This window comes from Lagenorhynchus albirostris, chromosome 5 (genome assembly GCF_949774975.1).
Source record: "Lagenorhynchus albirostris chromosome 5, mLagAlb1.1, whole genome shotgun sequence".
NCBI classification, from domain to species: Eukaryota; Metazoa; Chordata; class Mammalia; order Artiodactyla; family Delphinidae; genus Lagenorhynchus; species Lagenorhynchus albirostris.
The window spans coordinates 62,297,540-62,324,054 of NC_083099.1; the positions used below are offsets into that span (position 1 = coordinate 62,297,540).

Genomic DNA, 26,515 nt, shown 5'->3' on the forward strand with positions numbered 1-26,515 from the left:
CAGAGGTCTCTGAGACTGTCCTCAATTCTTTTCATTCGTTTTTCTTTATTCTGCTCCCTGGCAGTTATTTCCACCATTTTATCTTCCAGCTCACTTATCTGTTCTTCTGCCCCAGTTATTCTGTTATTCTTTCTAGAGTATTTTTAATTTCGGTAATTGTGTTGTTCATCACTGTTTGCTCTTTAGTTCTTCTAGATCCTTGTTAAATGTTTCTTGCATTTTCTCTGTTCTGTTTCCGAGATTTTGAATCATCTTTACTGTCATTACTTTGAATTCTTTTTCGGGTGTGTTGCCTATTTTGTCTTCATTTATTTGGTCTTGTAGGTTTTTATCTTCTTCGTCTGTAATGTAGTTTTTTTTCATGTTTTTTTTTTTTGTTGTTGGGTGGTGCTGTATTCCTGTCTACTGGTCATTTGGCCTGAGGTGTCCAGCCCTGGAGTTTGAAGGCAGCTGGATAGAGCTGGGTCTTGGTGCTGAGGTGAGGACCTCTGGGAGGGCTCACTCCGATTGATATTCCCTGGGGTCTGAGGTTCTGTGTTAGTCCAGCGGTTTGGACTCAGAACTCCCACCACAGGAGCTTGGGCCCGACCTCCAGACTGGGAACCAAGATCCCACAAGCTTTGTGGCATGGTTAAAAAAAAAAGGGAAGAAAGAAAGAAGAAGAGGAGCAGTACAATATCAAGAATAAAAAACAAAATAAAATTCGAAAGATAAAAAATGTATTAGTAGAAATAAAACTATAATTGAGACAACTGCAACAAGGTAAAAGAAAGCCACAACAGAAAAAAGAAAAGAAAAGGGGGGGAACAAGTCAAAAGGAGGGATCACTAACAAAATATAAAGAATAAAATAAAGTTAGAGAAATAAAAGATTTATTAGGAAAAATAAAAATATAAAAGAATCAAGAACAATGAATCAACAAGGTAAAACAGAAACCCAGTCTAAAAGAGGAAAACAGAAAAGAAAACCAAAAAAAAAAGAAAAAAAGCCTTGGCTTTGGGGACGGAATTTAGGTGGGGGTGGAACTTAGGCAGGGGCGGGGTTTAGGGTGGGGCGGGACCTAGGCCAGTGGGGGCGGTGACATTTGAGCATGGGGCGGGGCCTAGGCGAGGCACCGTTCAAGCCTGGGTCCGGTTCTCTGCTCAGGACCTGTGCAGAAGGGGAGAGGCAGCACGTGGAAAGGAGGGCCTCTGGAATGTGGAGTTCCCTGGAGTTTGGAGGTAGGGCACTGAGTGAGGGTGTGTGGGTGGGGTTTAGGCCCCGAGTGTTGGAGGGGGACTCCGAGTGTAGAGGTGGGGCCCAGGGTGGGGGTGTGGGGTGGGGCTTGGGTTCTGCACAGCAGGAAGGAGGCTCTGAGGACAGAGGATTAGGCCCAGGAGCCCAACAGGCTTCCTGGTGCCTAAGTGGGCAGGGAGAGCACTGGCCCCATTCCCTTCTGTTACTCCGTGCCCCTCCCCAACTCTCTCCCCCAGGGCCTCCCCCGTCACCGCTGGCCCCCTAACCGTGGGTGGGTCCCGCTGGGTGTAGGAACTCCTCCCCTATCCCAGCCGCCTCTCAGGGATGCTGGTCCCGGAGGTCCGGCCTTACCTTTGCTCCCCTTTCCATCCCTCCCACTCCCTCAGGACCCGCACGGCTGGAGGGGGCCTAGGTGGGCAGAGGATCAGGCCCAGGATCTCAACAGGTTCCTGGGGGTCCAAGTGGACAGGGGAAACCTGGCCACACTCCCTTTTGATCCTCTGCCCTCCCAGTACTTCCCCAATTTCCCCCTTCTGGCATGGGATCCCTTCCCCTCCCCTAGCCTCCCCTCTGGGGAGCCAGTCCCCTCCTGCCTCCATTTCTCCTCCCCCTTCACTCCCTCCCATGCCGCATGTCCTACCTGGTTGCTGGGGGTTCTTCCTGTCCCCTTCGGTGTCTGTGGTCCCCCACTGGTGCCTGGTAGGTGCCCTAGTTGTGAGGAGGCAGGCATTCTGCGTCCTCCTAGTATGCCATCTTGACTCCACCTCTCCTGATCTCTTTTTTAAAATTTATTTTATTGAAGTTTAGTTGATTTGCAAGTTGTGTTAATTTCTGCTGTACAGCAAATTGATTCAGTTATACGTATGTATACATTCTTCTTTTTCATATTCTTTTCTGTTATGGTTTATCACAGGATATTGAATATAGTTCGCTGTGCTATACAGTAGGACCTTGTTGTTTATCCAGACAGAAGTTTTAAATTTCTCACCATTCTGAGTTAACATGATGAAATCTCGTGCCATCCCAGTTCTGTCCCACCTGGGATGTGAATCATCCCTTTGTCCTGTGTATTCTGCCCTTTAGTCACTAAGTAGCCATCTTGGTATCATATCAACTGTTGAGGTATCAGTGCTCATGTTCAAGTCATCCTTATTTTACTTAATAATGGCACCACAGTGAAAGAGTGGTTATGCTGGCAATTCAGATATGCCAAAGAGAAGCCGTAAAGTGCTTCCTTTAGGTGAAAAGGTGAAAGTTAATAAGGAAAGAAAAAAGTTGTATGCTGAGGTTGCTAAGATCTGCCTTACAAACGAATATTCCATCTGTGAAATTGTCAAGAAGGAAAAACAAATTCGTGCTAGTTTTTTTTTTCACACCTCATATTGCAAAATTTATGGCTACAGGGTGTGAAGAGTACCTAGTTAAGATGGAAAAGGCATTAAATTTGTGGTGAAAGAGTTGAACAGAAGACAGGGTTCATTACTGTTCTTTGTTTCAGGCATCCACTGGGGTCTTGGAACGTATCCCCCACAGATAATGGGGGGACTATGGTAGACTGGGTTTTGTGTATAAGACCTGGCTTAGAATAACTAGGATGGAGTTTTTTTTTTTTTTAAACATCTTTATTGGAGTATAATTGCTTTACAATGGTGTGTTAGTTTCTGCTTCATAACAAAGTGAATCAGCTATACATATATCCCCATATCTCATCCCTCCTACGTCTCCCTCCCTCCCACCCTCCCTATCCCACCCCTCTAGGCGGTCACAAAGCACCGAGCTGATCTCCCTGTGCTATGCGGCTGCTTCCCACTAGCTTTCTATTTTACATTTGGTAGTGTATATATGTTCATGCCACTCTCTCACTTAGTCCCAGCTTACCCTTTCCCCTCCCCATGTCTTCAAGTCCATTCTCTACGTCTGTGTCTTTATTCCTGCCTGCCCCTAGGTTCTTCAGGACCACTTTTTTTTTTTTATTAGATTCCTTATATATGTGTTAGCATACGGTATTTGTTTTTCTCTTTCTGACTTACTTCACTCTGTATGACAGAGTCTAGGTCCATCCACCTCACTACAAATAACTCAGTTTCATTTAGGATAGAGTTTTTGTTGCTACCAACTTAAATGAAAATCAGAACAAAATCTTCTCTTCTCCCTTTTAGATTTCCGTTGATCTGAGTCTTTCCTATAAATAGGCTACTTCAGATTGCTTGTATTGTGAAAAATAAGCATAATTTTGGAAAGAAGATTTTCAGTTATCAGTATCAATGGGAGATGACAGCTCTATGGGTAATCTTCAAATAGAGGAAAAATTTAAATTGACACTGAAATATATATTTTGATTTTTTTGAAAGGACTTCTTCATGCCTAATGATTTTTGTCAGTACGATATTAAAATGGTTATTCTTTCTCAGCATGCACATTGGGCAGTCTTTGAGAAGCCTGGATGGTGTTGGAGTAAAAGCTGCTGCTATTTTTAGTTTGCAAGGTAAGGTATAATTCATGAAATGGATCATATGTATTTGGATTACTGAAAGTCAGTTGCATTTATGTATTTCTAAAGGTCCAATGTTAGACCTATGCAGTTCAAATCACCTTGCTTCTGGAGCTCCCCAATGCTTTATTTATTGCTGGTAATAAAACCTTCTAGTCACGATGCACAGTTCTTTTAATACCCTGCTGGACTGGATTTGTATCTGCTTATATTCACAAATGAAAACTGGTCTCTCGTTTTCCTCTGAGGATGCCTTTTGACCACATCTCCATAGGTTTAGATATATTGTTTCCTTTTTGCTGATTTTTTTTTTTTTTTTTTTTTGCGGTACACGGGCCTCTCACTGTTGTGGCCTCTCCCGTTGCGGAGCACAGGCTCTGGACGTGCAGGCTCAGCGGCCATGGCTCACGGGCCTAGCCGCTCTGTGGCATGTGGGATCTTCCTGGACCGGGGCACGAACCCGTGTCACCTGCATAGGCAGGCGGACTCTCAACCACTGTACCACCAGGGAAGCCCTGCTGATAATTTTTAAATAGTCTTATTGAAATTTCCTTCTTTCATATCATAGTGAGTTTTTGTTAATAATTTCATATTTAATTTTATCAAAATCAGAGAATAAAGCTGTAACATTTCCTAATTTTGCAGTAATTGAGACTTTCTTCATATAACTTACATAATTTAATTTAATGAATTTTTCTAGCTATTTAAAATATTTTTTGTTGGGTTCAGAGTTGTATGTATATATTAAATCTGGCTTGTAAATTGTATTATCTATATCATCTGTATTTTCATCGGTTGTCTTCTTGATCTTTTAAATTTCTGAGAGACATATGTTCAAATTCTTCTCTTATGATTTTCTTAAATTCTTGTAGTTCTGGTTTTGTGTTTTGTATGTCTTGACATGATGCTGTTTGATTTATAGTTTATGACATATCTTTATGATTATGTCTTTTAATAGTAACAATCTTTTTTGTATTAAATGGTTTTTGCCTTAAATTATTCTCTCTGCCAGTAATCTTGCCATGTGTGCTTTTTGTTTGCATGTGTCTGTGTGTAATTTCTTTGCATATCCCTTTATCTTAAACATTTAGCTATAATACCTTTGAAGGTATAGCAGTATCAACAAATAGATTTGTAAGTATTATAGGAAGAATGATGAAAGCTAGTAGTTTGTTCCCTGTGGGTATTTATATTTTGGCATGTATTTTAGTTATCCCTTCACTTATTTATTCAGTAAATAATTTATTGAGACCTTCCAGGAACTTTGGAGAGGGAATATGGGGAGAGCTGTGTTCGGTAGTATGATCAGGGAAGGCCTTCTCTGATAAGGCAGGCATTTGAGCTAGCATCTGGTAAAGCTAACCTGGGGGAAGAGCATTCCAGGCAGAAGGAACCATAAGTCCAAAAACCCTAGGGAATGATTGAGGTGTTTTTGAGGAATAGAAGGAAAACCAAGGCTTACTTGGTGGTGCAGTAGTTAAGAATCTGCCTGCCAATGCAGGGGACACGGTTTCGAGCCCTGGTCTGGGAAGATCCCCTATGCTGCAGAGCATCGAGGCGCGTGCGCTATAGTTACTGAGCCTGTACTCTAGAGCCCGCGAGCCACAACTACTGAGCCCACGTGCCACAGCTACTGAAGCCAGCACGCCTAGAGCCCGTGCTCTGCAACAAGAGAAGCCACTGTAATGAGAAGCCCGTGCACCGCAACGAAGAGTAGCCCCCGCTCACAGCAGCTAGAGAAAGCCCACACACAGCAACAAAGACCCAATGCAGCCAAAAATAAATAAATGAAATAAATAAATTTTAAAGAGAACAAAAATAAAAAACATTTAAAAAAAAAGAAAGAAAATCAGTGTGTCTGGATCTTAATGATTAAGGATGGAGAAGCAGGCAGGGCCCAATTCATGTAACATTTTGTAGGTCATGTTAGGGAGTATGATTTTATTCTAAGAGTTATGGGAAACCACTGGAAGATTTCAAGCAGGAGAGGGCATGTTCAGATATGTTTGTATAGTCCTTTTCTGAGCTGAGCTACAGTTTACATACAGTGAAATACACAGATTTTAAGTGTACAGTTGGAATGAGTTTTTAACGATTGCATGAACCCGTGTAACCCACACCTTTAAGATAAATATTTCGGGGCTTCCCTGGTGGCTCAGTGGTTAAGAATCCGCCTGCCAGTGCAGGGGACATGGGTTCAGGCCCTGGCCCGGGAAGATCCCACATGCCATGGAGCAACTAAGCCCCTGTGCCACAACTGCTGAGCCTGAGCTCTAGAGCCCGCAAGCCACAACTACTGAGCCTGCATGCCACAACTACTGAAGCCTGCACGCCTAGAGCCCGTGCTCTGCAACAAGAGAAGCCACGACAATGAGAAGCCCGCACACTGCAACAAAGAGTAGCCCCCGCTCACCGCAACTAGAGAAAGCCCACGCACAGCAACGAAGACCCAACACAGCCAAAAAAAAAAAAAAAAAAATTTGGTGGGCCCCAGTGCAGACATGGCCAAGTCCGAGAACCACACCATGCACAACCAGTCCCGAAAATGGCACAGAAATGGCATCAAGAAACCCCAATCACAATGATATGAATCTCTTAAGGGGGTGGACCCCAAGCTCCTGAGAAATATGTGTTTTGCCAAGAAGCACAAGAAGGGCCTAAAGAAGATGCACGCCAACAACACCAAGGTCATGAGTGCACATGCTGAGGCTATCAAGGCCCTCGTAAAGCCCAAGGAGTTCAAGCCCAAGATCCCAAAGGGCAGCAGCCACAACCTCAGTCAGCTTGCCTACATCGCTCACCCCGAGTTTGGGAAACAGGCTCGTGCCCGTATCGCTAAGGGTCTAAAGCTTTAAGGCTCTGCTGGCCAAAGGCCAAGGCCAAGGCCGCAGTTGCAGGTACAGCTGCAGCTCCAACTCTAGTCCAGCTCAGGCTCCCAAAGCTGCCTAGGCCCCCACAAAGGCTCCAGAGTAGAGGCCTTTATCTACCAATGTGAGGACAGAAGGACTGGTGTGACCCCTGGGCTGCTGTCTGCATGGGACTGGTGTCCTCCTGTGCTATTTGTACAAATAAATAGGGGGAAAAAAGATATAAAATAGTTCACCCCAGAAAGAGTCTTTATTCCTCTTCTCAGTCCGTCTCCACTACCAGCACCCCAACTACTATTCTGTTTTCTTTCATCATAGATTAATTTGTGTGTTCTTGAACTTCATGTAAATAGGATCATTCAGTATGTGCTCCTATTATGTGTCTGGCTTCTTTTACTTACCATAATGAAGATTTATTCCTGTTGTTGGTTGGATCGGGAGTTCATTGGTTATACTACAATTTGTTTACCCATTCTCCTGTTTTGTTTTTTGTAGACATTTTTGAAATGTCTATCTGGCTAATAGAGGAGAATGCATTCTCTCTTTCACATGTTTAATAAAGGAGCACTAGTTGTCTTATTTACAGAGGGGAAAATACTTTGTTTGAAATGAAAATTACAGAAAGGACAGGGCTAAAGAATTATAAAATCATTATTAACATGTTAGGAGCATCTGTCTGTATGGAAGCAGATGGAAAATGATTGTACTGTTGCTCCCCATCCCCCTTCTTAAATCAGATAGGAAAAGTCATCTTGAGTGAAAGCACGAAATACAGTGGTTCTGGTGAGATTCAAATGCCATGAGGATCACAGAATTTTATATATTGAGAAGGTACCTCACTTAGTAAAGTTTCCAGGAACATTATTTATCAGATTTTATTCCTTTACCCAAGAGTTGGCCATATCTTGTATGATGTGGTGTTTGCAAGACAGGGTTCCAGGACTAGATTCTAGAGATTTTAGGTCTTCTCTAACATGAGAACTAAGACCTTTTACTAATAATTTCTAGTGACTCTATATTACATAATTTTTGGTTTAAACTGTACAATTTTCCTTTAAAAATTATTTTTCTTTTCAAAGTATAGAGCATTAAAAAGTTTTGTTTTGTTTTTGGTATTTAACCTTTCTCAGAAACTTAGACTTGTTTATGTTATTTGAATGGGTGTGATACAGGGTGGTTTTGCTTTCTTACATTGTATTGCAGTACATGGGGGGAGGAGAATGTGTCTTTTTAAAGTTCAAATTGCCAGTGTTTACTTTTTATAAAGAAGTTATTTCAATGAGAGAAAAATTTTAAATTAGAGGAATCAGCATTACATACATTTCTGTATTTGGATTTGGTCCCATGGTATGGAGAAAATCCTTTCTCACAGACAAATTATGAACAGTAACTGATTTTCTTTTTTAACAGTTTACCACATCAGTATTCTTTTCAATTTCATTTGATTCAAACCCTTAAGAGGATTAGTAGGACATTTTGTTTCAAAGTTGAACCTGACAATATCTAACAACTGTTCGTATTTCCTTTTCATAAATCTCAAAGACAAGAAGAATCCAAAACTTACTATTACATGGATCATTTGTTACACATTCCACATACTTACTTCTTACATCATGGTGAGAGCATGCCTTGGCAGATGTGCCTAGCTTTAGGTAGCATATACTTGAATGTGGCATGTATGTCCTTTAGTATTGTTCTTGGTAGAACAGAAGCAGACCTCAATTACTAAAAATGCTCAGTACAGACCTAAATCTTCCTCAACATGTTTATTGGGGGGAGCTCAAACCTATGCCCAAAGATGACAGGAAAGGCTTTATTACAGGGGCTGCATGAAAATGTGAATTACCTTGGCAGCATAAGTTAATTCATTGGTGGTTTCTTCCTTACCCACCCCACCCCCTTGCACCTCCAAAACCTTTTTTTTTCCCTTCTATTCTCTCAGTTTTAGAGCAGAAGTCAAAAGAGAATTTTGCTTTATCCCTTAAGTGAGGGTAAAACAAAATACTGTTTTCTTCAAGAATCCCCAACGTTTTGGGGGAGGAGCCACCATTACTCCTGAGAGTACTTGGGGAGAGGGGGTGTGGGAGGAGAATATGGAGATTATGAAGTCCGCTGAATGGATGAGTGAAGGTGATGCTGGACTCACTCATTTTTACAGATAATCCAGTAAGACTCTTGGTAAACTGTAGAAGACAGGTAGTCACTGAGGAAATGGTATGGTGCAAAACAGATTGGAGATCTGCTATGATGTATCTACTTCTGATACCAGGTTTATCTTGATAGTAGGAGGTTTTGTTGTTCTTTTTCTATCTGCATTAGGGAAAAAGGAGTGAGGTTTATTGATTTTTAAGAAAGTATTATTTATGTAATTGCCCAAGATCTTTTCAGGTTGTCTATAACTAGTTGCCGACCAAATGGAGAAGGCTAAAAGAACAATACCCTACTCTCACTTTTTATAAGCTTTAAAAACAGAAAATAATAGTTGGATTCAGGACTTCTCCAAAAATATTCATTTATATTCTAAATTAGAGCAGGTAGGTAATGATTGTGAACAAACATTAAATGGCTTGATTTAGGATGTTTATAAATGCTTGGGGGTGGGGGTGGGCAGGTAGGACATTTTAAAGTTTAGGGCCATTATACAAAATAACAATTATAGGAAAAATGTTCTAGATCCAGGATTTACATACATATCATTACATGATGAGTCTCTCCCAGCTGAATCAAGTGAGTCTACCTCAGAGATTGGTGAAAGAACTGCACTAAGAGCTGAGAGGCTTTTAAATTGTTATTTCTGTCTTAACTTTGAGTGAATAAAAAAATAATTATTTTGGGGTTATATTTTATTTTCATTAATTTTATTTTAAAACTGTTTATTACCTCAATAAATACATTTTGTGTATTTTTGCCTTTGGTTAGGTAAATAATCTCCATCAGTGGTAGAGGAGAGGTTTGGAAATTAGGGAGCTCTTCTTGTCTTTTCTGTCATAGATCAGTCTTCTAAGGGGCAACTCATCTAACCTCCCTGGACCTGTTTTCTTATCTGTCAGTAGACCCTCGCTGCCCAGTAAGGGACCCACCAGCCACAGATTGTTATTGAACCTTTGTAATGTGGCTAGTCCAAATTAAGGTGTACTCTAGGTGTAAAAGACTTAGTACAAAGGTAAGAATGTAGAATATCTTATTGGTAATACGTTTATATTGATTATATCATTGGAATGATAATATTTTGGGTACATTGGTTAAATAAAATATATTATTAAAATTAATTTCACCCATTTCTTTTTCCTTTTTTAAATGTGGGCACTAGAAAATGTTTATTTCCGTTTGTGGCTCACATTATGTTTCTTCTGGATAGTGCTGATCTGTACAGCATTTCCTAAACTGACTCATGAAATAATAAGTGCTCAGTGAAACACAGTTTGGAAGAGGAGCGGTGTCCAGTGGAACTTTCTGCAGTGATAAAATGGTCTGCATCTCTGTTGTCCAATTTAGTAGCTACTGGCCCTGATGGCTATTGAGCACTTGAAATATGGCTAGTGTTCTGAAATGTAGGAAAAGGAACTGAATTTTAAATATTATTTAATTTTAATTAACTTTAAGGAGCCACATATGGCTAGTGGCTAATGTATTGGGACAGTGCAGATCTAAAGATTTATGGGACGGTTTTATTTAAAGACTTGTATACCTAGGACGTGTTTACCATATTGCAAGCTTGTTAGTTTAATATAAGTCTATACAGTTTCTGTTTATTATGAATAATAAATGATCAGTAACAATAATATTTATTAAGTACTTGTTATATAGCATGTATTATATAAGTACCAGAGGGAGGATTTGTATAATAAATTATTTACTGAGGATTTCTATAATAAATTATTTACTGAGCTATATTCTGTAATATATTTGATGCATTGTGGTTTCCAGGATATTGTGGGCTTACCATGTTTTCATGAAAATCTGGTTTCTTTTCTTTCTATATGAGGTCCCTTCTGTGAAAGCCTGGCTCCTTTTGGAAGGTCTGAATAATGTGCTGCCTTGTTAAAGGATTTTCTTTTGAAAGGGAAACGCATGCTTTGTAACAGATGATGATTTTTTTTCAGTGAACTTTTGAAGTTAGTTATGTTTTTAGCTTTAAAGGGGATGTGTGTGTGTATTTACACAGACTTATAAATATCGGTATTATGTAATATTCCTTTTGTATGTGTGTACACATATATGTATTGATATCAAGCAGTGTTATTAATTAATGTATTATTGCTTCACAGTGAAGAACGAATGTCATCATGTCTGGAATCAAGCGAACAGTCAAAGAAACTGACCCTGATTATGAGGATGTATCTGTGGCCCTTCCAAATAAGCGGCATAAAGCAATTGAGAATTCAGGTAGAAATTCACTTGCCTTAGGAAATTATTTCTTTGTTGACATATGCCTCCCTATAAGATTTATAGGAACTAAAATGAAATGCATGCCCACTATTGTGTATATTTTGAAGAGGTTTGTGAGAGGGATTAGCTAAGTGCTCTGTTTAATAGTAATATACCATGTGTGGCATAAAAGGCTGGAACATAATCAGGTAGACTGTGAAAGCGTGTGAAAGCGTCAGTAATGAGACAGGCTCTAAGTTTTAGCTATCATTGTGTGTTAGGTGTAATCATAAAGTCTTAGCAATGTGTGTACTACAATGTGGTATCATGTGAGATGATTATAGGTGGTACATGAATTAAGGTTTTTTATTTTAATCGTTAATGTTAATGTCTATAGAAAAGAATGGTCTTATCAGACTTGCAGTTTCATGGCTACTGCTTAGGATAAGGCTAACTTTTTTTTTTTTTAAATTTAATTCTATTGGAGTATAGTTGATTTACAATGTTGTGTTAGTTTCAGGTGTACAGCAAAGTGATTCAGTTATACACATACATATATTCATTCTTTTTTAGATTCTTTTCTCATATAGGTTATCACAGAATGTCGAGTAGAGTTCCCTGTGCTATACATATATGTCCTTGTTGGTTATCTATCTTATGTATAGTAGTGTGTGTATCTTCATCCCAAGTGTGTGTATCTTCATCCCAAGCTCCTTATTTATCCCTCCCCCCAAGGGCTAACACTTTTTAAAAATACTATTTAATGGCATTAATTAGATGTTTCACATGGTTCTCAGATGTGGTAGGTAACTTGAAGGTGGTATATGAATGATGGAAATTTGGGAAACACTGATCTCTGCACTTAGCTGGTGGTGGCTTAGTTAAGGCTCAGAGGCATTAAATTACTTGCCCAAGATCATTTAATTAGTTGAAGACCAGATCATCTGTAGTTACCCAGAATGTTTTAAGCTCTCTCAAAAAAAGTGGCTGTATTTGAGTTTCTAAATCAAAATACTGCTAAAATTCATTACTGTTTATTTAAAAAATAAATCTATGTAAGTTATTACAGCTAGATGAAGAAGGTCTCAAAGTCATAGATAAGGTGCTGCAGCTCCACAGAGATCAGGCCTCCAAGGTTAAGTGGTGAAGGAAATTCCTGTCTGTGTCAGTGCAGTCAAGTCATATGTACCCCACAAAAGTCTCTGTGTACCGGAAGTGATTAAATCCAGTTCCAAACAATATAAACATTTCACTGCAACTTTTCTCTCCATTCAGTTGTAATTTTATTTACAAGGATACGTCATTTGCTTTCAATAACAAGCCAGATAAATATGAAAGTATCATGAAACTTAAATTCATTATTCAAATGCATCACATGGCATATCTTTTTTGTAATAAAAATAAGAAAAGGGAAAACTTATTGTTTTAGGAAACATCGTAATTTCAATTTAAATTTAATGTAAGTTCGCAAATACGTAGCCTAAGCAGGGACAGTTTTTTGTTACTAAGTGCCAATTTGCTGTTCTTCTTCTTGGTGTCCATTCTCAACCTAATTCCTAATAAAGATTTTATTTTTATTCTTCAGAATTTTTCTCAAAGTAGGTTTGGTAGGATGCTTCCCTTTTTTTTAAATATAAATTTATTTGTCCATCCACCTCACTGCAAATAACTCAGTTTTGTTTCTTTCTATGGCTGAGTAATATTCCATTGTATATATGTGCCACATCTTCTTTATCCATTCATCTGTCGATGGACACTTAGGTTGCTTCCATGTCCTGACTATTGTAAATAGAGCTGCAGTGAACATTGTGGTACATGTCTCTTTTTGAATTATGGTTTTCTCAGAGTATATATCCAGTATTGGTATTGCTGGGTCATATGGTAGTTCTCTTTTTAGGTTTTTAAGGAACCACTATACTGTTCTCCATAGTGGCTGTATTAATTACATTCCCACCAACAGTGTAAGAGGGTTCCCTTTTCTCCACACCCTCTCCAGCATTTATTGTTTGTAGATTTTTTGATGATGGCCATTCTGGTGGTGTGAGGTGATACCTCATTGTGGTTTTGATTTTCATTTCTCTAATGATTAGTGACGTTGAGCATCGTTTCATGTGTTTGTTGGCAACCTGTATATCTTCTTTGGAGAAATGTCTGTTTAGGTCTTCTGCCCATTCTTGGACTGGGTTGTTTGTTTTTTTGATATTGAGCTGCATGAGCTGCTTGTAAATTTTGGAGATTAACCCTTTGTAAATTGCTTCATTTGCAAATATTTTCTCCCATTCTGAGGGTTGTCTTTTTGTCTTGTTTATGTTTTCCTTTGCTGTGCAAAAGCTTTGAAGTTTCATTAGGTCCCATTTGTTTATTTTTGTTTTTATTTCCATTTCTCTAGGAGGTGGGTCAAAAAGGATGTTGCTGCGATTTATGTCGTAGAGTGTTCTGCCTATGTTTTCCTCTAAGAGTTTTATAGTGTCTGGCCTTACACTTATAGTGTCTGGTCTTTAATCCATTTTGAGTTTATTTTTGTGTATGGTGTTAGGGAGTGTTCTAATTTTATTCTTTTACGTGTAGCTGTCCAGTTTTCCCAGCACCATTTATTGAAGAGGCTGTTTTTTCTCCATTGTATATTCTTGCCTCCATTATCAAAAATAAGGTGACCATATGTCAGCACTAGTTTTAAATTGGCAGTCTAGTGGCATATTTTACGGGGAGAAAATGACATGGGTGATTAAGGGTCCAAATTTTGTCTGCAATTTTTTTTACACCCCGAAGCATGGGTGGTGATTTTTTCATATTACAAACACAGGATCATTATGCAAAATCCCAGGTTTTTCAAGCAGCCATTCGACTCTTCTTTTTTTATTCTCTTGTAATCAAACTACATTTCATATCTGATGTTTTTAACTCTTTGAATTGCATATTACTTTGAGTAGTCATTATCTGAATTGAATTGCCTTCAGAGACATTTTCTGTCCTTTTGAATTCTTTCTTTGCTGGTTCCTTCAGGTAGTTGTAATCAGAAACTGCTGAATTGCATGCTAGATCCTAACTTCCTGCCTTCTTATGAACTGCTCTTGTGTCACAGACTACCTCTTCCTCTAGCTACTTCTTTACTCTCTTTTTCCTTGGGGTTATGGTTTTTCCGAAGTCACCACGTATTTCTCTCGGAATCTTCATGGGTTTCTTTTTCTTTTTTGGTAATTTTATTTTGATGTGATTTCAAACAGAAAAATTGCAAGGAGAATTTGTATGTCTTTCGTCCAGATTAATTCACTGATTGTTTACATTTTGCCTCATTTGGTTTATCATTCTTTTCCCCCATCCCCAATCCATACACACACATACTACACAAATGCATGTATGCATGCAGGTATATATGCACATCATTTTTTCAGAATCATCAGAAGATACATTAGACACTTGTAAACACGTGTGTATTTCCTAAGGACAAATTTCTTATGTAACCACAGTACAATTATCAGAAGCAGGAAATTTTAACATGTTACATTACATTATCTAATCTGCTGTCCATATTCAAGTTTTACCAGTTATCCCAGTATTTTATAACTATTCCCCCTCTCCAGGATCACACAATGCATTTAGTTGTTATATCTCTTTAGTCTCTTTTAATCTCCTCAACTTTTCTTTGTCTTTCTTGATTTTAGTATTTGAATGTATAGGCCAGTTATTTTGTACAGTGTCCTTCAATTTAGGTTTGTCCGATGTTCGCTGTGATTAGATTCAGCGTTTTTAGCAGGAATGCCACAGAGTGGTGGAGTCTTATCAGTACATCATATCAGAAAACATGCGAGGTCAGTTTGCTTGAATATTTGGTGATGTTAACTTTTCATTATTGATTAAGGTGATGACCATTAGGTTTCTCCAGTTCAGAGTTACTGTTCCTGGGTTTCTTTTGTTGCTTGCTGACTTGAATCAAGGCGGCAACTGATTAATTAGACGTTGGGTTATTGTATGTTCTTTGTGCAGCTCGAGATGCTGCTGTGCAGAAGATTGAGACTATTATCAAGGAACAATTTGCACTTGAAATGAAGAATAAGGAACATGAAATTGAGGTCATTGACCAGGTATAATGATGTTAAATTAAAAATAAAGGAACAGAACTATTGAAAAAAACTATGTATGATGAATTTTTAAAAATCTGTTGAGATGGAATTATGGTATATTTTTCCCCTTTGCTGTTCTTTTAAAAGTAGCTTTCTCGTTTTTGGAAAAAAAGACCTGCGCCTTTTTTTTTTCTTTAAATGACATTGCAGAAAAAGATAAAGAAAAAAATCACTTGAAATTCCATCCCAAAAGATAATTCCTCTTTGCTTTTGTGCTCAGTATCTTTGTGGACATTTCTCAATGAATATGCATATATACATACAAATACATATTAGTATGTCTATATACTCTTGCAAACATCGTATTTTGTCATTTTTTAAAATATTTTGCCAATTTGATAGGTGGAAAATGGTCATTTCTATTTGTCTTTCTTTGATTATTAGACAAGTTGAACCTTTGGGTTCATTTACATTTCTTATAAATTGTATATCTCTTCTGTCATTTCCATTTTTTTAAGTAATTAAGTAATATTTATTTTAGCGACTAATTGAGGCAAGAAGGATGATGGATAAACTTCGTGCCTGCATTGTCGCAAACTACTATGCTTCTGCAGGACTTCTGAAAGTTTCTGAGGTAAGTTTTCCTCATATGCAGTCATTTCTGGCCACCCATATTGTTGTGTGAAGAGAAATTAGTCTTGATGTGAAATCCCTGCCTTCAAAACATTTCTTATATTGACCTTTCGAATTCAAGAAGCCTAGCCTGCCTTCCTGGGAATATATATAAATTTATCATTGTGTTCAACCATATCCTTTAATTATACCTCTCTACATTGTCATTAATCGTTAAGTAACATTTTTTTCTTTTTACTTAATTGTTCTGTAACTAATTGTTATCACTGTTGCTAGGCTTTGCAGATACAAAGATGAGTGTGACCCTGTTCTAACTTGCCTTATTCCTCTTCATTTGATTATGGATGGCTTTGGAATAAATTATAGATCGATTGATTTTTCTCTGACCTTTTACTGCTAATGAATGGCAATTGTTAGTTTCAGTAGATTTATTCTATTCAAGAAGCCCTGATATTTCCCCCTACTTTTTGTGAAAATTTTCAAATATATAGAGAAGGTGAAATAAGCACTTGTTTATGCATCACTTTGCTTCAACGGTTTTAACATTTTCCATGTTTGCTTTATCTATCTTATTTTTGTCTAAAACGTTAAAAAGTTAAGTTCCAAGCATCGTGACGCTTCATCCCTAAATACTTAATCCTAAACGTTTGTCTTCTGTGTAGTCACAATACCTAAGAGAATGAGTTCCTAATATTATTTGATAACTAGTCCATATTCAGATTTTCCCAGTTGTCCCCAAAATATCTTTAAAGTTGGGGTTTTTTTTTGTTTTTTTTTTGGACAGGATCCAATCAGGGTTCATGGGTTACATTTGGCTGTTTTGTTTCTCTTGTCTCATTTTATCTAGAACAGTTCTCCCACCTTTTTTTCCCCTATGATATTGACTTATTTGAAGAGACCAGGCCATTTATGTTGTAGAATGTCCCACATTTTGGACTTTTTTTCCCCTTGGCTTGTTCCTTCATTCTATTTTTCTGTAAAATAAGAGTCAAGTCTAAAGATTTGATTAGATTAAGGTTGAGTCTTTTTGGAGATAGTACTTCATAGGTAATGCTGTATACTTCATATTGTATCACATTAGGAGACATAGTATCAGGTTGTGCTACTGTTAGTGATACTAAGTTTAGTCATGGTTAATGTGATTACCACTAGATTGCTCCAGTTATAAAGGATGGGGATAGGACTGAACTGATACAGAAGTATTTCTTCTTGTTTGACGTTTTGATAATTTCTGCGTAAGTTTTGTTTTTTCTTACGTTTTTTCCAGTTAGAATTAGATAATTCTCCTCTTGGACAGTACTGGCTCAATGAGAATAGTGGAAGGGCTGCAGGGAGCATAGTAGCATGCTGCTTTGCATCATTCCCTGTGGTTTTTACAGATAAGAGGTACCTGCCATGTAGAGGCTTTTGTGTTATCCTGTGGAGCTTTAAGGTATTAGGTATTGATGATACTCCTGATGTTATCTTAGAGAAATCTGAAGCATCATTTGAGTTTAATCTTAGATGGTAGATACTTGTTTCTTCTACTGTAGGAGTTTCCATATTACATTTTAGAGTCTGAATTACTTTGCTCGAGCTACCATAACAAATTACCACAAGCTTGGTGGCTTAAAACAACAGGAATTTGGGACTTCTTGCTGGCGCAGTGGATAAGACTCTGCGCTCCCAATGCAGGGGGCCCAGGTTCGATCCCTGGTCAGGGAACTATATCCCACATGCATGATGCAACTAAGAGTTCGTGCATGCCACAACTAAGGAGCCCATGAGCCACAACTAAGGAGCCCATGAGCCACAACTAAGGAGCCCATGTTCTGCAACTAAGGAGCTGGAGAGCCTCAACTAAGGAGCCCACCTGCCGCAACTAAGACCCTGCGCAACCAAATAAATTTTAAAAATAAATAAAGGAACCAGACTTTAAAAACAAAACAAAACAAAACAGGAATTTATTATTTCATGATTCTAGAGGCTAGCAGTCCAAAACCAAGTATGTTGGTGGCTAGGCCATGCTCCCTCTGAAGACTCTAGGGAAGAATTCTTCCTTGTCTTCTCCTAGCTTCTGGTGGTTGCTAGCAGTACTTGGCATTCCTTGGCTTGTAGCTGTATCGCTCCAATTTCTGCCTTTAACTTCACATGGACTTTTCCCTTTGTGTGTCTTCTCTGTTTCTTTCTGTATGCAACTTTACCTCTTTTAAGAATACTAGTCATTGAAGTAAGGCCTACCCAAATCCAGTATGACATCATCTTAATTTGATTACATCTGAAAAGACTGTATTTTCAAGTAGCCACATTCATAGGTCTAGGTGGACATGAATTTTTGGGAGACAGTGTTAACCCAGGGCAGATTCTGAAGTCATCTGTCATATGGCTTGATATTAGACTCAACAAGATGGACATTGTGAGCTAGCAGCTGCCTGACATAGGACTGTAGCTACTCTGAAGAGCTGGTTATTCATTTAATGTTTTGATGCCTTTTTTTAAAAAACCATTAGCAGTACTGAACTGTGCTATTTGATAGTCTAGAAATGTACTGATTTTTATCTTGTATATTCTGATTGGGATTTATTTAAGGATATTTAGGTATATTTTTATCTTTTAGGATCTGCCAATTAATTATTTTTAGTTTGCTCTAACAAAATACATTTATAACTCTAAAATAAACCTTTATTATTGAAATACAACAGCTCTGTTGCTTTGACTCTGAAACACTAGTCTCTGGCTCCCTTTTACTTGCTAAAACAATTATTTTTAATTTCAATTAAGCAATTTCTAAAGCTGGGCTTCCTAGGAAGTAACTACATTATAACAACACACTGTTTTATATGCAAGTAACAAAACACAGAAAAATACCCTAGGCAGGCTTCAGTACTGGACTGAGGGCAAACTATATATCATTATTAATCATTTTAAACCATTCTATGCTACATTTTATTCCTACGTGGGAGCTATTTTACATACACATTTTAAAAAATCTTTATATTTCTTACAGGAATGTTTTATTTAGAGCAGTTGATGTATTTGTATCAAGCAATGTGAGGTTTATTTTTTTTAAGTCAAATCTGACTTTCCATGTGTTACTATATATATATATATATTTTTTTTAATTTTTAAATTTATTTATTTTTGGCTGTGTTGGGTCTTCGTTGCTCCCACAGGCTTTCTCTAGTTGCAGCGAGTGGAGGCTACTCTTCGTTGTGGTGCGTGGGCTTCTTATCTCAGTGGCTTCTCTTGTTGCGGAGCATGGGCTCTAGGCATGTGGGCTTCAGTAGTTGTGGCACATGGGCTCGGTAGTTGTGGCTCACGGGCTCTAGAGCGCAGGCTCAGTAGTTGTGGCGCATGGGCTTAGTTGCTCCGTGGCATGTGGGATCTTCCTGGACCAGGGCTCGAACCCATGTCCCCTGCATTGGCAGGCGGATTCTTAACCACTGTGCCACCAGGGAAGTCCCTATATATTTATCTTTACTTTTCATTTACCTTCTGAGGACTTGCATCTTTAGCTTTTAGTGTTAGGACCTTTGCATAATTATTTATCATTCTCTAGTTTTTGTTTTGTTGATTTGGGCCACATTAAGGAGTTTGGACTTCATTTTATGGGAGTGGGGTGATTTTGAAGGATTTTAAGCATGACTGGAAATAGATAAGGGTTTTTGGGAAGATCAAACTTTTGCTTACTTTTGGTGGATATGATTAAAAGTTTGTTTTGCTTACCCTCATTTTTGCAGGGATCAAAGACATGTGATACAATGGTTTTTAATCATCCTGCTGTCAAGAAATTTTTGGAATCACCATCTAGATCATCATCTCCTGCCAATCAGAGATCAGAAACACCATCAGCCAATCATTCAGAAAGTGATTCTTTATCTCAACACAATGACTTCTTATCTGACAAAGACACTAACAGCAATGTGGACATAGAGGAAAGACTCTCAAGCAACACAGAGCAGAGACCAAGCCGAAATACTGGAAGGGTATAGTTGGATGGATGGGAGGGAGCCAAAAGAGAAGGGAACCAGTATTTATTAAGAATGCACATATTATTTCATTTAACCTTCATAGGAACCATAGGATATAAGTTAATTATAGCCCTTTTAGAGATGGAGAAACTGAGTTTCTATGAGGTTTAAGTTATATTTGTTCACAGGTATCAGAACTGAGAATTAAACTTTGTCTTTTTATATTTGTCCACAGTATCAGAACTGAGAATCAAACCTGTGTCTTTTTGATTTTACAGTTCAAGGCTCCTGTGTACCACACAACTCCTAGATGCCATTCATGTAGATATGAAAGAAACTTAGAGGAGTTGGCAGTACTGTGTCCACTCTATCACGTTTATTCTCTCAAGAGCAGTGGCTCTTCTTCAGTTTCCTCTTTGAAATTTTATGTTCTAAGATGCTTTAATAACTGGAGGAAATTTGAAAAACAATAAGTAGAATTGAAAACTGTTTATCGCTCTTTGATCCTGTCAGTTTGTAATTTGAATTCCCATCTCAAGCTGCTCTGATCTTCTTGGTGTAATACTTGGCTATAGAATCCTTACTGGATGAGACCAGTGGTTTTTCTCGGCCAGATGTTCTGTGATAGAGGAAATTCCCAGGCTGCTTTCCACATACTCAGACATCAAGGATTTGATTATTTTGATAAAATTAAAAATGTTTCTGATTATAAATTCATATATGTTCATTTTTGAAAATTAAACTACAGAAAAATAAGAGAGAGTAGAAAAGTCATTCATAATGCCATCACCCAAAATCAGAACTCTTAGTGTTTGGATTTAGTTGTCTCCTTCTCGTGTACTTTCTGGGGAAATACTGCATATGTTTTTCTTTTTTTAATTAAAATGAATTTGTTCACACTAGTCATAGGATTTAGAAACCTACTATCTTTTATGTAATATGCATGCTCATGTTTATGTAACAGATATTTAGTGTTTACTGTGTACCAAGCATTTTTCTAAAAACTGTACAAAACCATCATCTGAGATAGATACTATTATCATCCTTATATTATAGATGAGGAAATAGAGACAGAAAAGTTAAGTAATTACCCAAGCTGACACATCTAGTAAATGTAAGGGCCAAGGCTTAAACACTGGCTGTCTATCTCCATAGTCAAACTTTAAATTAATCATTATGTTTATGTTACGTCTTATTGAAAAATTTGTAATAGTACAGAAGATTGAAAAGAAAGTAAATTCCGTTGACCCCTTCCCCCATTTCCATATCCCAGAGGTAACTGTTGTAGTAGTTTCTTGTGTATCCTTCCACATCCTATTTGCATATACAAAGCAGCTGTTTATGACTATTAAAAACACACACACATATGTGGAATTACAGTGTACAAACCTTTTCTATAAACTAATGCAAAAATTATAGTAAAATTATTCTTTCATGCTCTGAGAGCAGCCACAAAGCCAGAGAATTTTGTAATTAAAAAAAAATTGAGTTAGTCCATCCATACCTTTTATGATTTTGTGGTTTCTGCCTATTGAAAATTGTCTAAATTGGAAATGAAACTTGATTATGATTTTTTTCTAGGACACTTCTGGTATTACTGGCTCCCATAAAACAGAGCAGCGGAATACTGATCTTACAGGAGATGAGACTTCACGACTTTTTGTAAAGAAAACAATAGTAGTGGGCAATGTGTCCAAGTGAGTATTCAGTTGAATTGTCTCATTTTCAGTCATCCATTTTTGGTAATACTCTGGCATACTCTTATTATCATAGTATTACAATAAGTATAGGCCTCAAAGATTCTTTTTCCCAAACTCTTAGTTGTTTTAAAAGTGAATGAAAGTCCAGAGACTTGAGACTGCTCCAGTGTGTCTGCTAATCTTTGATGTAGGATAAAATTGTGCTTGGTAAAAATTTTGTAGATGTGAACTTTTATGCAAATGGTGTGTTTTATTAAGCATGTAACTGTGGATAACTTTGGAGGAACTTTTGACTTCTTCTGACCTAGTTCTATCCTTAGGGGTCTTACCTATTCCTAAAAATGTTTATTTGGTTGCCCAAATTGAAATGTTTTAAATATATAACAAAAGGTTGTAGCGCAGGTCTTGAAGACAGAATTCCTTCAAGCTAAAGGGCTATCTCTTTAACAGTATGATTTCATGCTGTCTTGTGGTAACATCATCATTTTTGCCGAGTATCTGGGAATGGATAAAGACATCATAAATCTTCAAACAGCATAAGAATGTTATTTCCTCACAAACCCTTATTTGCCCTTCTCCTCACTAGGCATATTTATTTCCTCTATGCTCTCTTGTCATTTTTATCATATTATATAGTTATTTCCTATTTTCATATATTTTTTCAAATCAGGCTGAATCTTTTTTGGGTAGGCAGTATATCTTGTTTGTTTTTGTATCTTGCAGTAGTTGGTGTTCAGTAAATATTTGACTGATGAATGAATCAGTATATTTATGAAAATTGTAATTAGATTCAATTACTGAAAATAAAGGATTCAGAATTACAGTAAATATCTGGGGAGGGGGAATCAGATCTCGGGGGAGTCTTCCAAGTCCCAGTTGATGGACCACTGATAACAAATAAGAAGTACATTAAAAATCTCAGGATAATAAAAACAAAGATTCTCAATGGTCTGTGTCGTAGTATTTAAACAGAAGCATGAAATATGATTAAGGCAATTAGGTTTCTGTTTCATGGATTATTTTATTTTATTTTTATTTTTATTTGTTTTGCGGTACATGGGCCTCTCACTGTTGTGGCCTCTCCCGTTGCGGAGCACAGGCTCCGAACGCACAGGCTCAGCAGCCATGGCTCATGGGCCCAGCCGCTCCGTGGCATGTGGGATCTTCCCGGACTGGGGCACGAACCCGTGTCCCCTGCATCGGCAGGCGGACTCTCAACCACTGCACCACCAGGGAAGCCCCTCATGGATTATTTTAGAATTAGCATGCATTCAGCTAAGGGGACTAATATGAAGTGTTGAGGTCTCAACTATAGTACAAGACAGGTCAGCCCAGAAAAGGCCAAAACTAGAAATTCATGAAGACTCACCAGGCCACCAGAAGATTGGGGAGAAACAGTTACTGACATTTTCAAACAATTATGTCTGATTTGTAGGTTTTGGGGTTTAAGACCAGCTGGAACTTAAATTACTGGTTAACCATGGATTTTAAGTAGAGAGGAATGATTGGCATGAGAATTATAAAGTCCTTGTTTGTTCTGGAAGAGGATAAAAATATCGATTTACTTTGGACTTCGTTAAGAATGCTCGTTAGCATATCTAAGATAACAGTGAAAAGAACAGACATAGAGATTTAAACTTTAAAGGTAGTAAGGGGTTGGACTTCCCTGGTGGTGCAGTGGTTAAGAATCTGCCTGCTGATGCAGGGGACATGGGTTCGTGCCCCGGTCCGGGAGGATCCAATATGCCATAGAGCGGCTGGGCCCGTGAGCCATGGCCACTGAGCCTGCGTGTTCAGAGCCTGTGCTCCGCAATGGGAGAGGCCACAACAGTGAGGGGCCCGCGTACTGAAAAAAAAAAAAAAAAAAAAAAAAGAATCTGCCTGCCAAATCAGGGGACAGGGGTTCGAGCCCTGGTCCGGGAAGATCCCACATACTGTGCGCCACAACTACAGAGCCTGTGCTCTAGAGTCCGTGAGCTGCCCACAAGCCACAACTACTGAAGCCCGCGTGCTGTAACTACTGAACCCCGCGCGCCTAGAGTGCGTGCTCCGCAACAGGAGAAGCCACCACAATGAGAAGCCTGCGCACCGCAACGAAGAGTAGCTCCTGCTTGCTGCAGCTAGAGAAAGCCCGCGTGCAGCAATGAAGACCCAACGTAGCCAAAAAGAAAAATGTAGTAAGGTGTGAGGAGAATTGAATGAAGAAAAGGGGAAAACCCCCCTGATTCCAAAGGAAGGCAAGCAGGAGCAGGAGAAGGGATGTGGAAAAGAAGAAAAAAAGAAAAAGACAAATAGTATAAAATAATTTAGTAGCAGTAAATCTAAATGTATCAACAATCATAAAAAATGCATATGGATTTAATTATCTAATGAAAAGAAATAGTTATACTGAGATGAAATAACATCTTTATGCTAATGCATTTGAAAATTTAGATGAAATAGAGAATTCCTAGAAAAACACAACTTAAAATGACTCAAAAAAGGAAAAACCTTGAATAGTTTTAGAACTACTAAGTAAGTTTAATTATTGATTTTTAAAACGTTTTCTTCATAAAACCAAATTAAACCATGAGGCTTAGATTGCTTTAAAGGCTGAGTGAACAGCTAATTCCAATTGTGTAGAAAATCTTATGGGGAAAAAGAGCACATTTGTCAGTTTACATTATGAAGATAGCATAAGTTTGTTAACAGAGCCAAACAGGGAGTTCATAAGAAAAGGAAAATTATAGGACATTGACACTCATAAATATAGAGGTGAAAGGGCTGAACAAAATCGTTAGCAAACTGAAGTCAGTAACTATAGAAATGATAGTACTTCATGACCAGGAAATGCAAGTTTGGATTAACATTAGAAATTAATAAATATGATAAAGGACATAAAACATGACCACCTCAAAAGATGCAGAAACATTTGACAAAATTCAGGTCTATTTGTGGTGAATCCTCATGGCAGACTTGGAATTCAGTTAATCAGATAAAGAATATCTCAAAACACCTTCAACAAATATACTCAATGGTAAACAATTAAACACCTTCCCCTTTAGGTTCAGAACAAAACGAGATGCTCAGTATTACTACTCCTGTTCACCACTGCACTTGGAGATACTAATAGAGTCATAATACATTAGTAAATATGAGGATTAGAAAAGAAGAAACAAAGTGTCATTATTAATAGATGATATAATTGTCTACACAGAAAAATCTAAAACAATTTTTGATAGTTTTAGAGTTACTAAGAGAGCTTGGCAAGACTGTTGAATTACAGTATCAATACACAGAAGTTGATTGTGTTTCTGTATGACAGACTCAGAAAACAGTTCTAAAAAGATGCATTTATGGGTTTCCCTGGTGGCGCAGTGGTTGAGAGTCCGCCTGCTGATGCAGGGGACACGGGTTCGTGCCCCGGTCCGGGAAGATCCCACATGCTGCGGAGTGGCTGGGCCCGTAAGCCATGGCCGCTGATCCTGCACGTCCGGAGCCTGTGCTCCACAACAGGAGAAAAGATGCATTTACTATAGCAATAAAAAATACAACATAATAAATCAAACAAAAGATATGCTAGCCTTTCATGAAAATGAATAAAATTTTATTAAAACACATGAAAGAACTAAGTAATTAGGAACTTCTCTAGTGGTCCAGTGGTTAAGACTTCATGTTCTCAATGCAGGGGGCACAGGTTCAATTCCTGGTCAGGGAACTAGGGTCCCACATGCCACAGGGTGTGATCAATAAATAAATAAATAGATCACTATACCATGTTCAGGATAGGAAGGCTCAATATTGTAAAAGATACCACTTCCCCCTAAGTTGATATGTAAATATTCTGATTAAAATTCCGGTAGCGTTCAGGAAATTCACAGGCTGGCTTTTATTTGTGAAAAACCAAAGGGTCAAGGTGGGACATGAATACTCCTAAAGAAAAACTAGGTTAGGCAACTTGGCCCACTGAGTTGCTAAGGATAACCATAGACATAGATGAAAGTATAGAAGTCCATGACCATATTTTACAACAAAATGTAATAAGGGGGCCTTGTGAAATAAAGACAGAGCTTCAAAAGGGAGGGCTAAGGATTCTGGTTTTACCATGGTCAGGACTTCAGGGAATGGCTTGTTTTGGCTTTTAAAAGGCAAGAGACCAGTTGCATCCTTCTTGGCAGCAATGGGTAGGAAACAGAAGAGTTCAAAGTTCTAGCACTTTGAAACCTGAATGAAATCAACCCAAAGGCTAGAGGTTTCCTAACCCAGGAATAAAGTATGCCAGTTTATTTCTACCTAATGTACCCACTTAGCAGGAAAAGCAAGATTGATTTTTTTTAATTGCATGGTGATAATCAGAAAACAAAACAAACTTTAAGGGAATGCCCCTTAGGCCAAAAAAAAAGTTTAAAAGAAAAGGGTTAACTGCAAAGATTCACTTTGGTTAGCTGATATAGCTGTTAAATATTGAATGAATTTCAGGGGTTTTTTAAATTGAAAAGTTTCTCCCACCCTTATCCCCTGGCAACCATTTTTCTACTCTGCTTCTATGAGTTCGACTTTTTTTTAGATTCCACATCAAAGTGATACCAAGCAGTATTTGTCTTTGTCTGACTTATGTCACTTAGCATAATGCCTTCAAACTCCATCCATTTTGTCACAAATGGCAGGATTTACCTTTTATCTCAGAACTGAATATTCCCGTGTGTGTGTGTGTGTGTGTGTGTGTGTGTAGTGTGTATGGTGTGTGTATGTGGTCATATCTTTATCCATCCCTTTTAAAACATTTTTTTAAACTGAAGTATAATTGACCTAACAACATTATATTAGTTTTAGGTATGCAACATAGTGATTTGATATTTTTATACATTGCAAAATGATCACCACGATAAGTCTAGTTACCATCTGTCACCATAGCTATACATTATCTGTATATTACATGACTTATTTATTTTATAACTGGAAGTTTATGTCTCTTTATCTCCCTCATCTATTTCCTTCATCCACCAACCCCCTCCCCTCTGGCAAACAGCAGTTTATTCTCTGTATCTATCAATCTGTTTCTGTTTTGTTATGTTAGTTTTGTTTAGATTCCACATAAAAGTGAAATCATAGTGGGTTTTTTTTAAATTTTATTTATTTATTTACTTATTTTTGGCTGTGTTGGGTCTTCGTTTCTGTGCATGGGCTTTCTCTAGTTACGGCGAGAGGGGGCCACTCTTCATCGCGGTGT

General features: G+C 38.0%; 1 protein-coding gene and 1 pseudogene across 10 annotated transcripts in view; both read left to right on the top strand.

Annotated features, from left to right (window-relative positions):
• YEATS2 (YEATS domain containing 2) overlaps positions 1 to 26,515 on the top strand; it is a 109,102-nt gene that overhangs the window by 15,411 nt on the left and 67,176 nt on the right. For 7 of the 10 annotated variants that reach the window (XM_060150111.1, XM_060150113.1, XM_060150114.1 and 4 more), the window contains exons 2-7: positions 3,648 to 3,721; positions 10,863 to 10,980; positions 14,947 to 15,044; positions 15,565 to 15,657; positions 19,376 to 19,621; positions 21,188 to 21,303. In XM_060150111.1, coding sequence (XP_060006094.1) covers positions 10,881 to 10,980; positions 14,947 to 15,044; positions 15,565 to 15,657; positions 19,376 to 19,621; positions 21,188 to 21,303 — 653 coding nt within the window. In that variant the 5' untranslated portion in view covers positions 3,648 to 3,721; positions 10,863 to 10,880. The remainder of the gene's footprint in view (positions 1 to 3,647; positions 3,722 to 10,862; positions 10,981 to 14,946; positions 15,045 to 15,564; positions 15,658 to 19,375; positions 19,622 to 21,187; positions 21,304 to 26,515) is intronic. The other 3 variants (XM_060150116.1, XM_060150112.1, XM_060150117.1) reach the window with 3 other exon arrangements.
• Positions 6,229 to 6,794, top strand: LOC132520510 (large ribosomal subunit protein eL29-like; annotated as a pseudogene).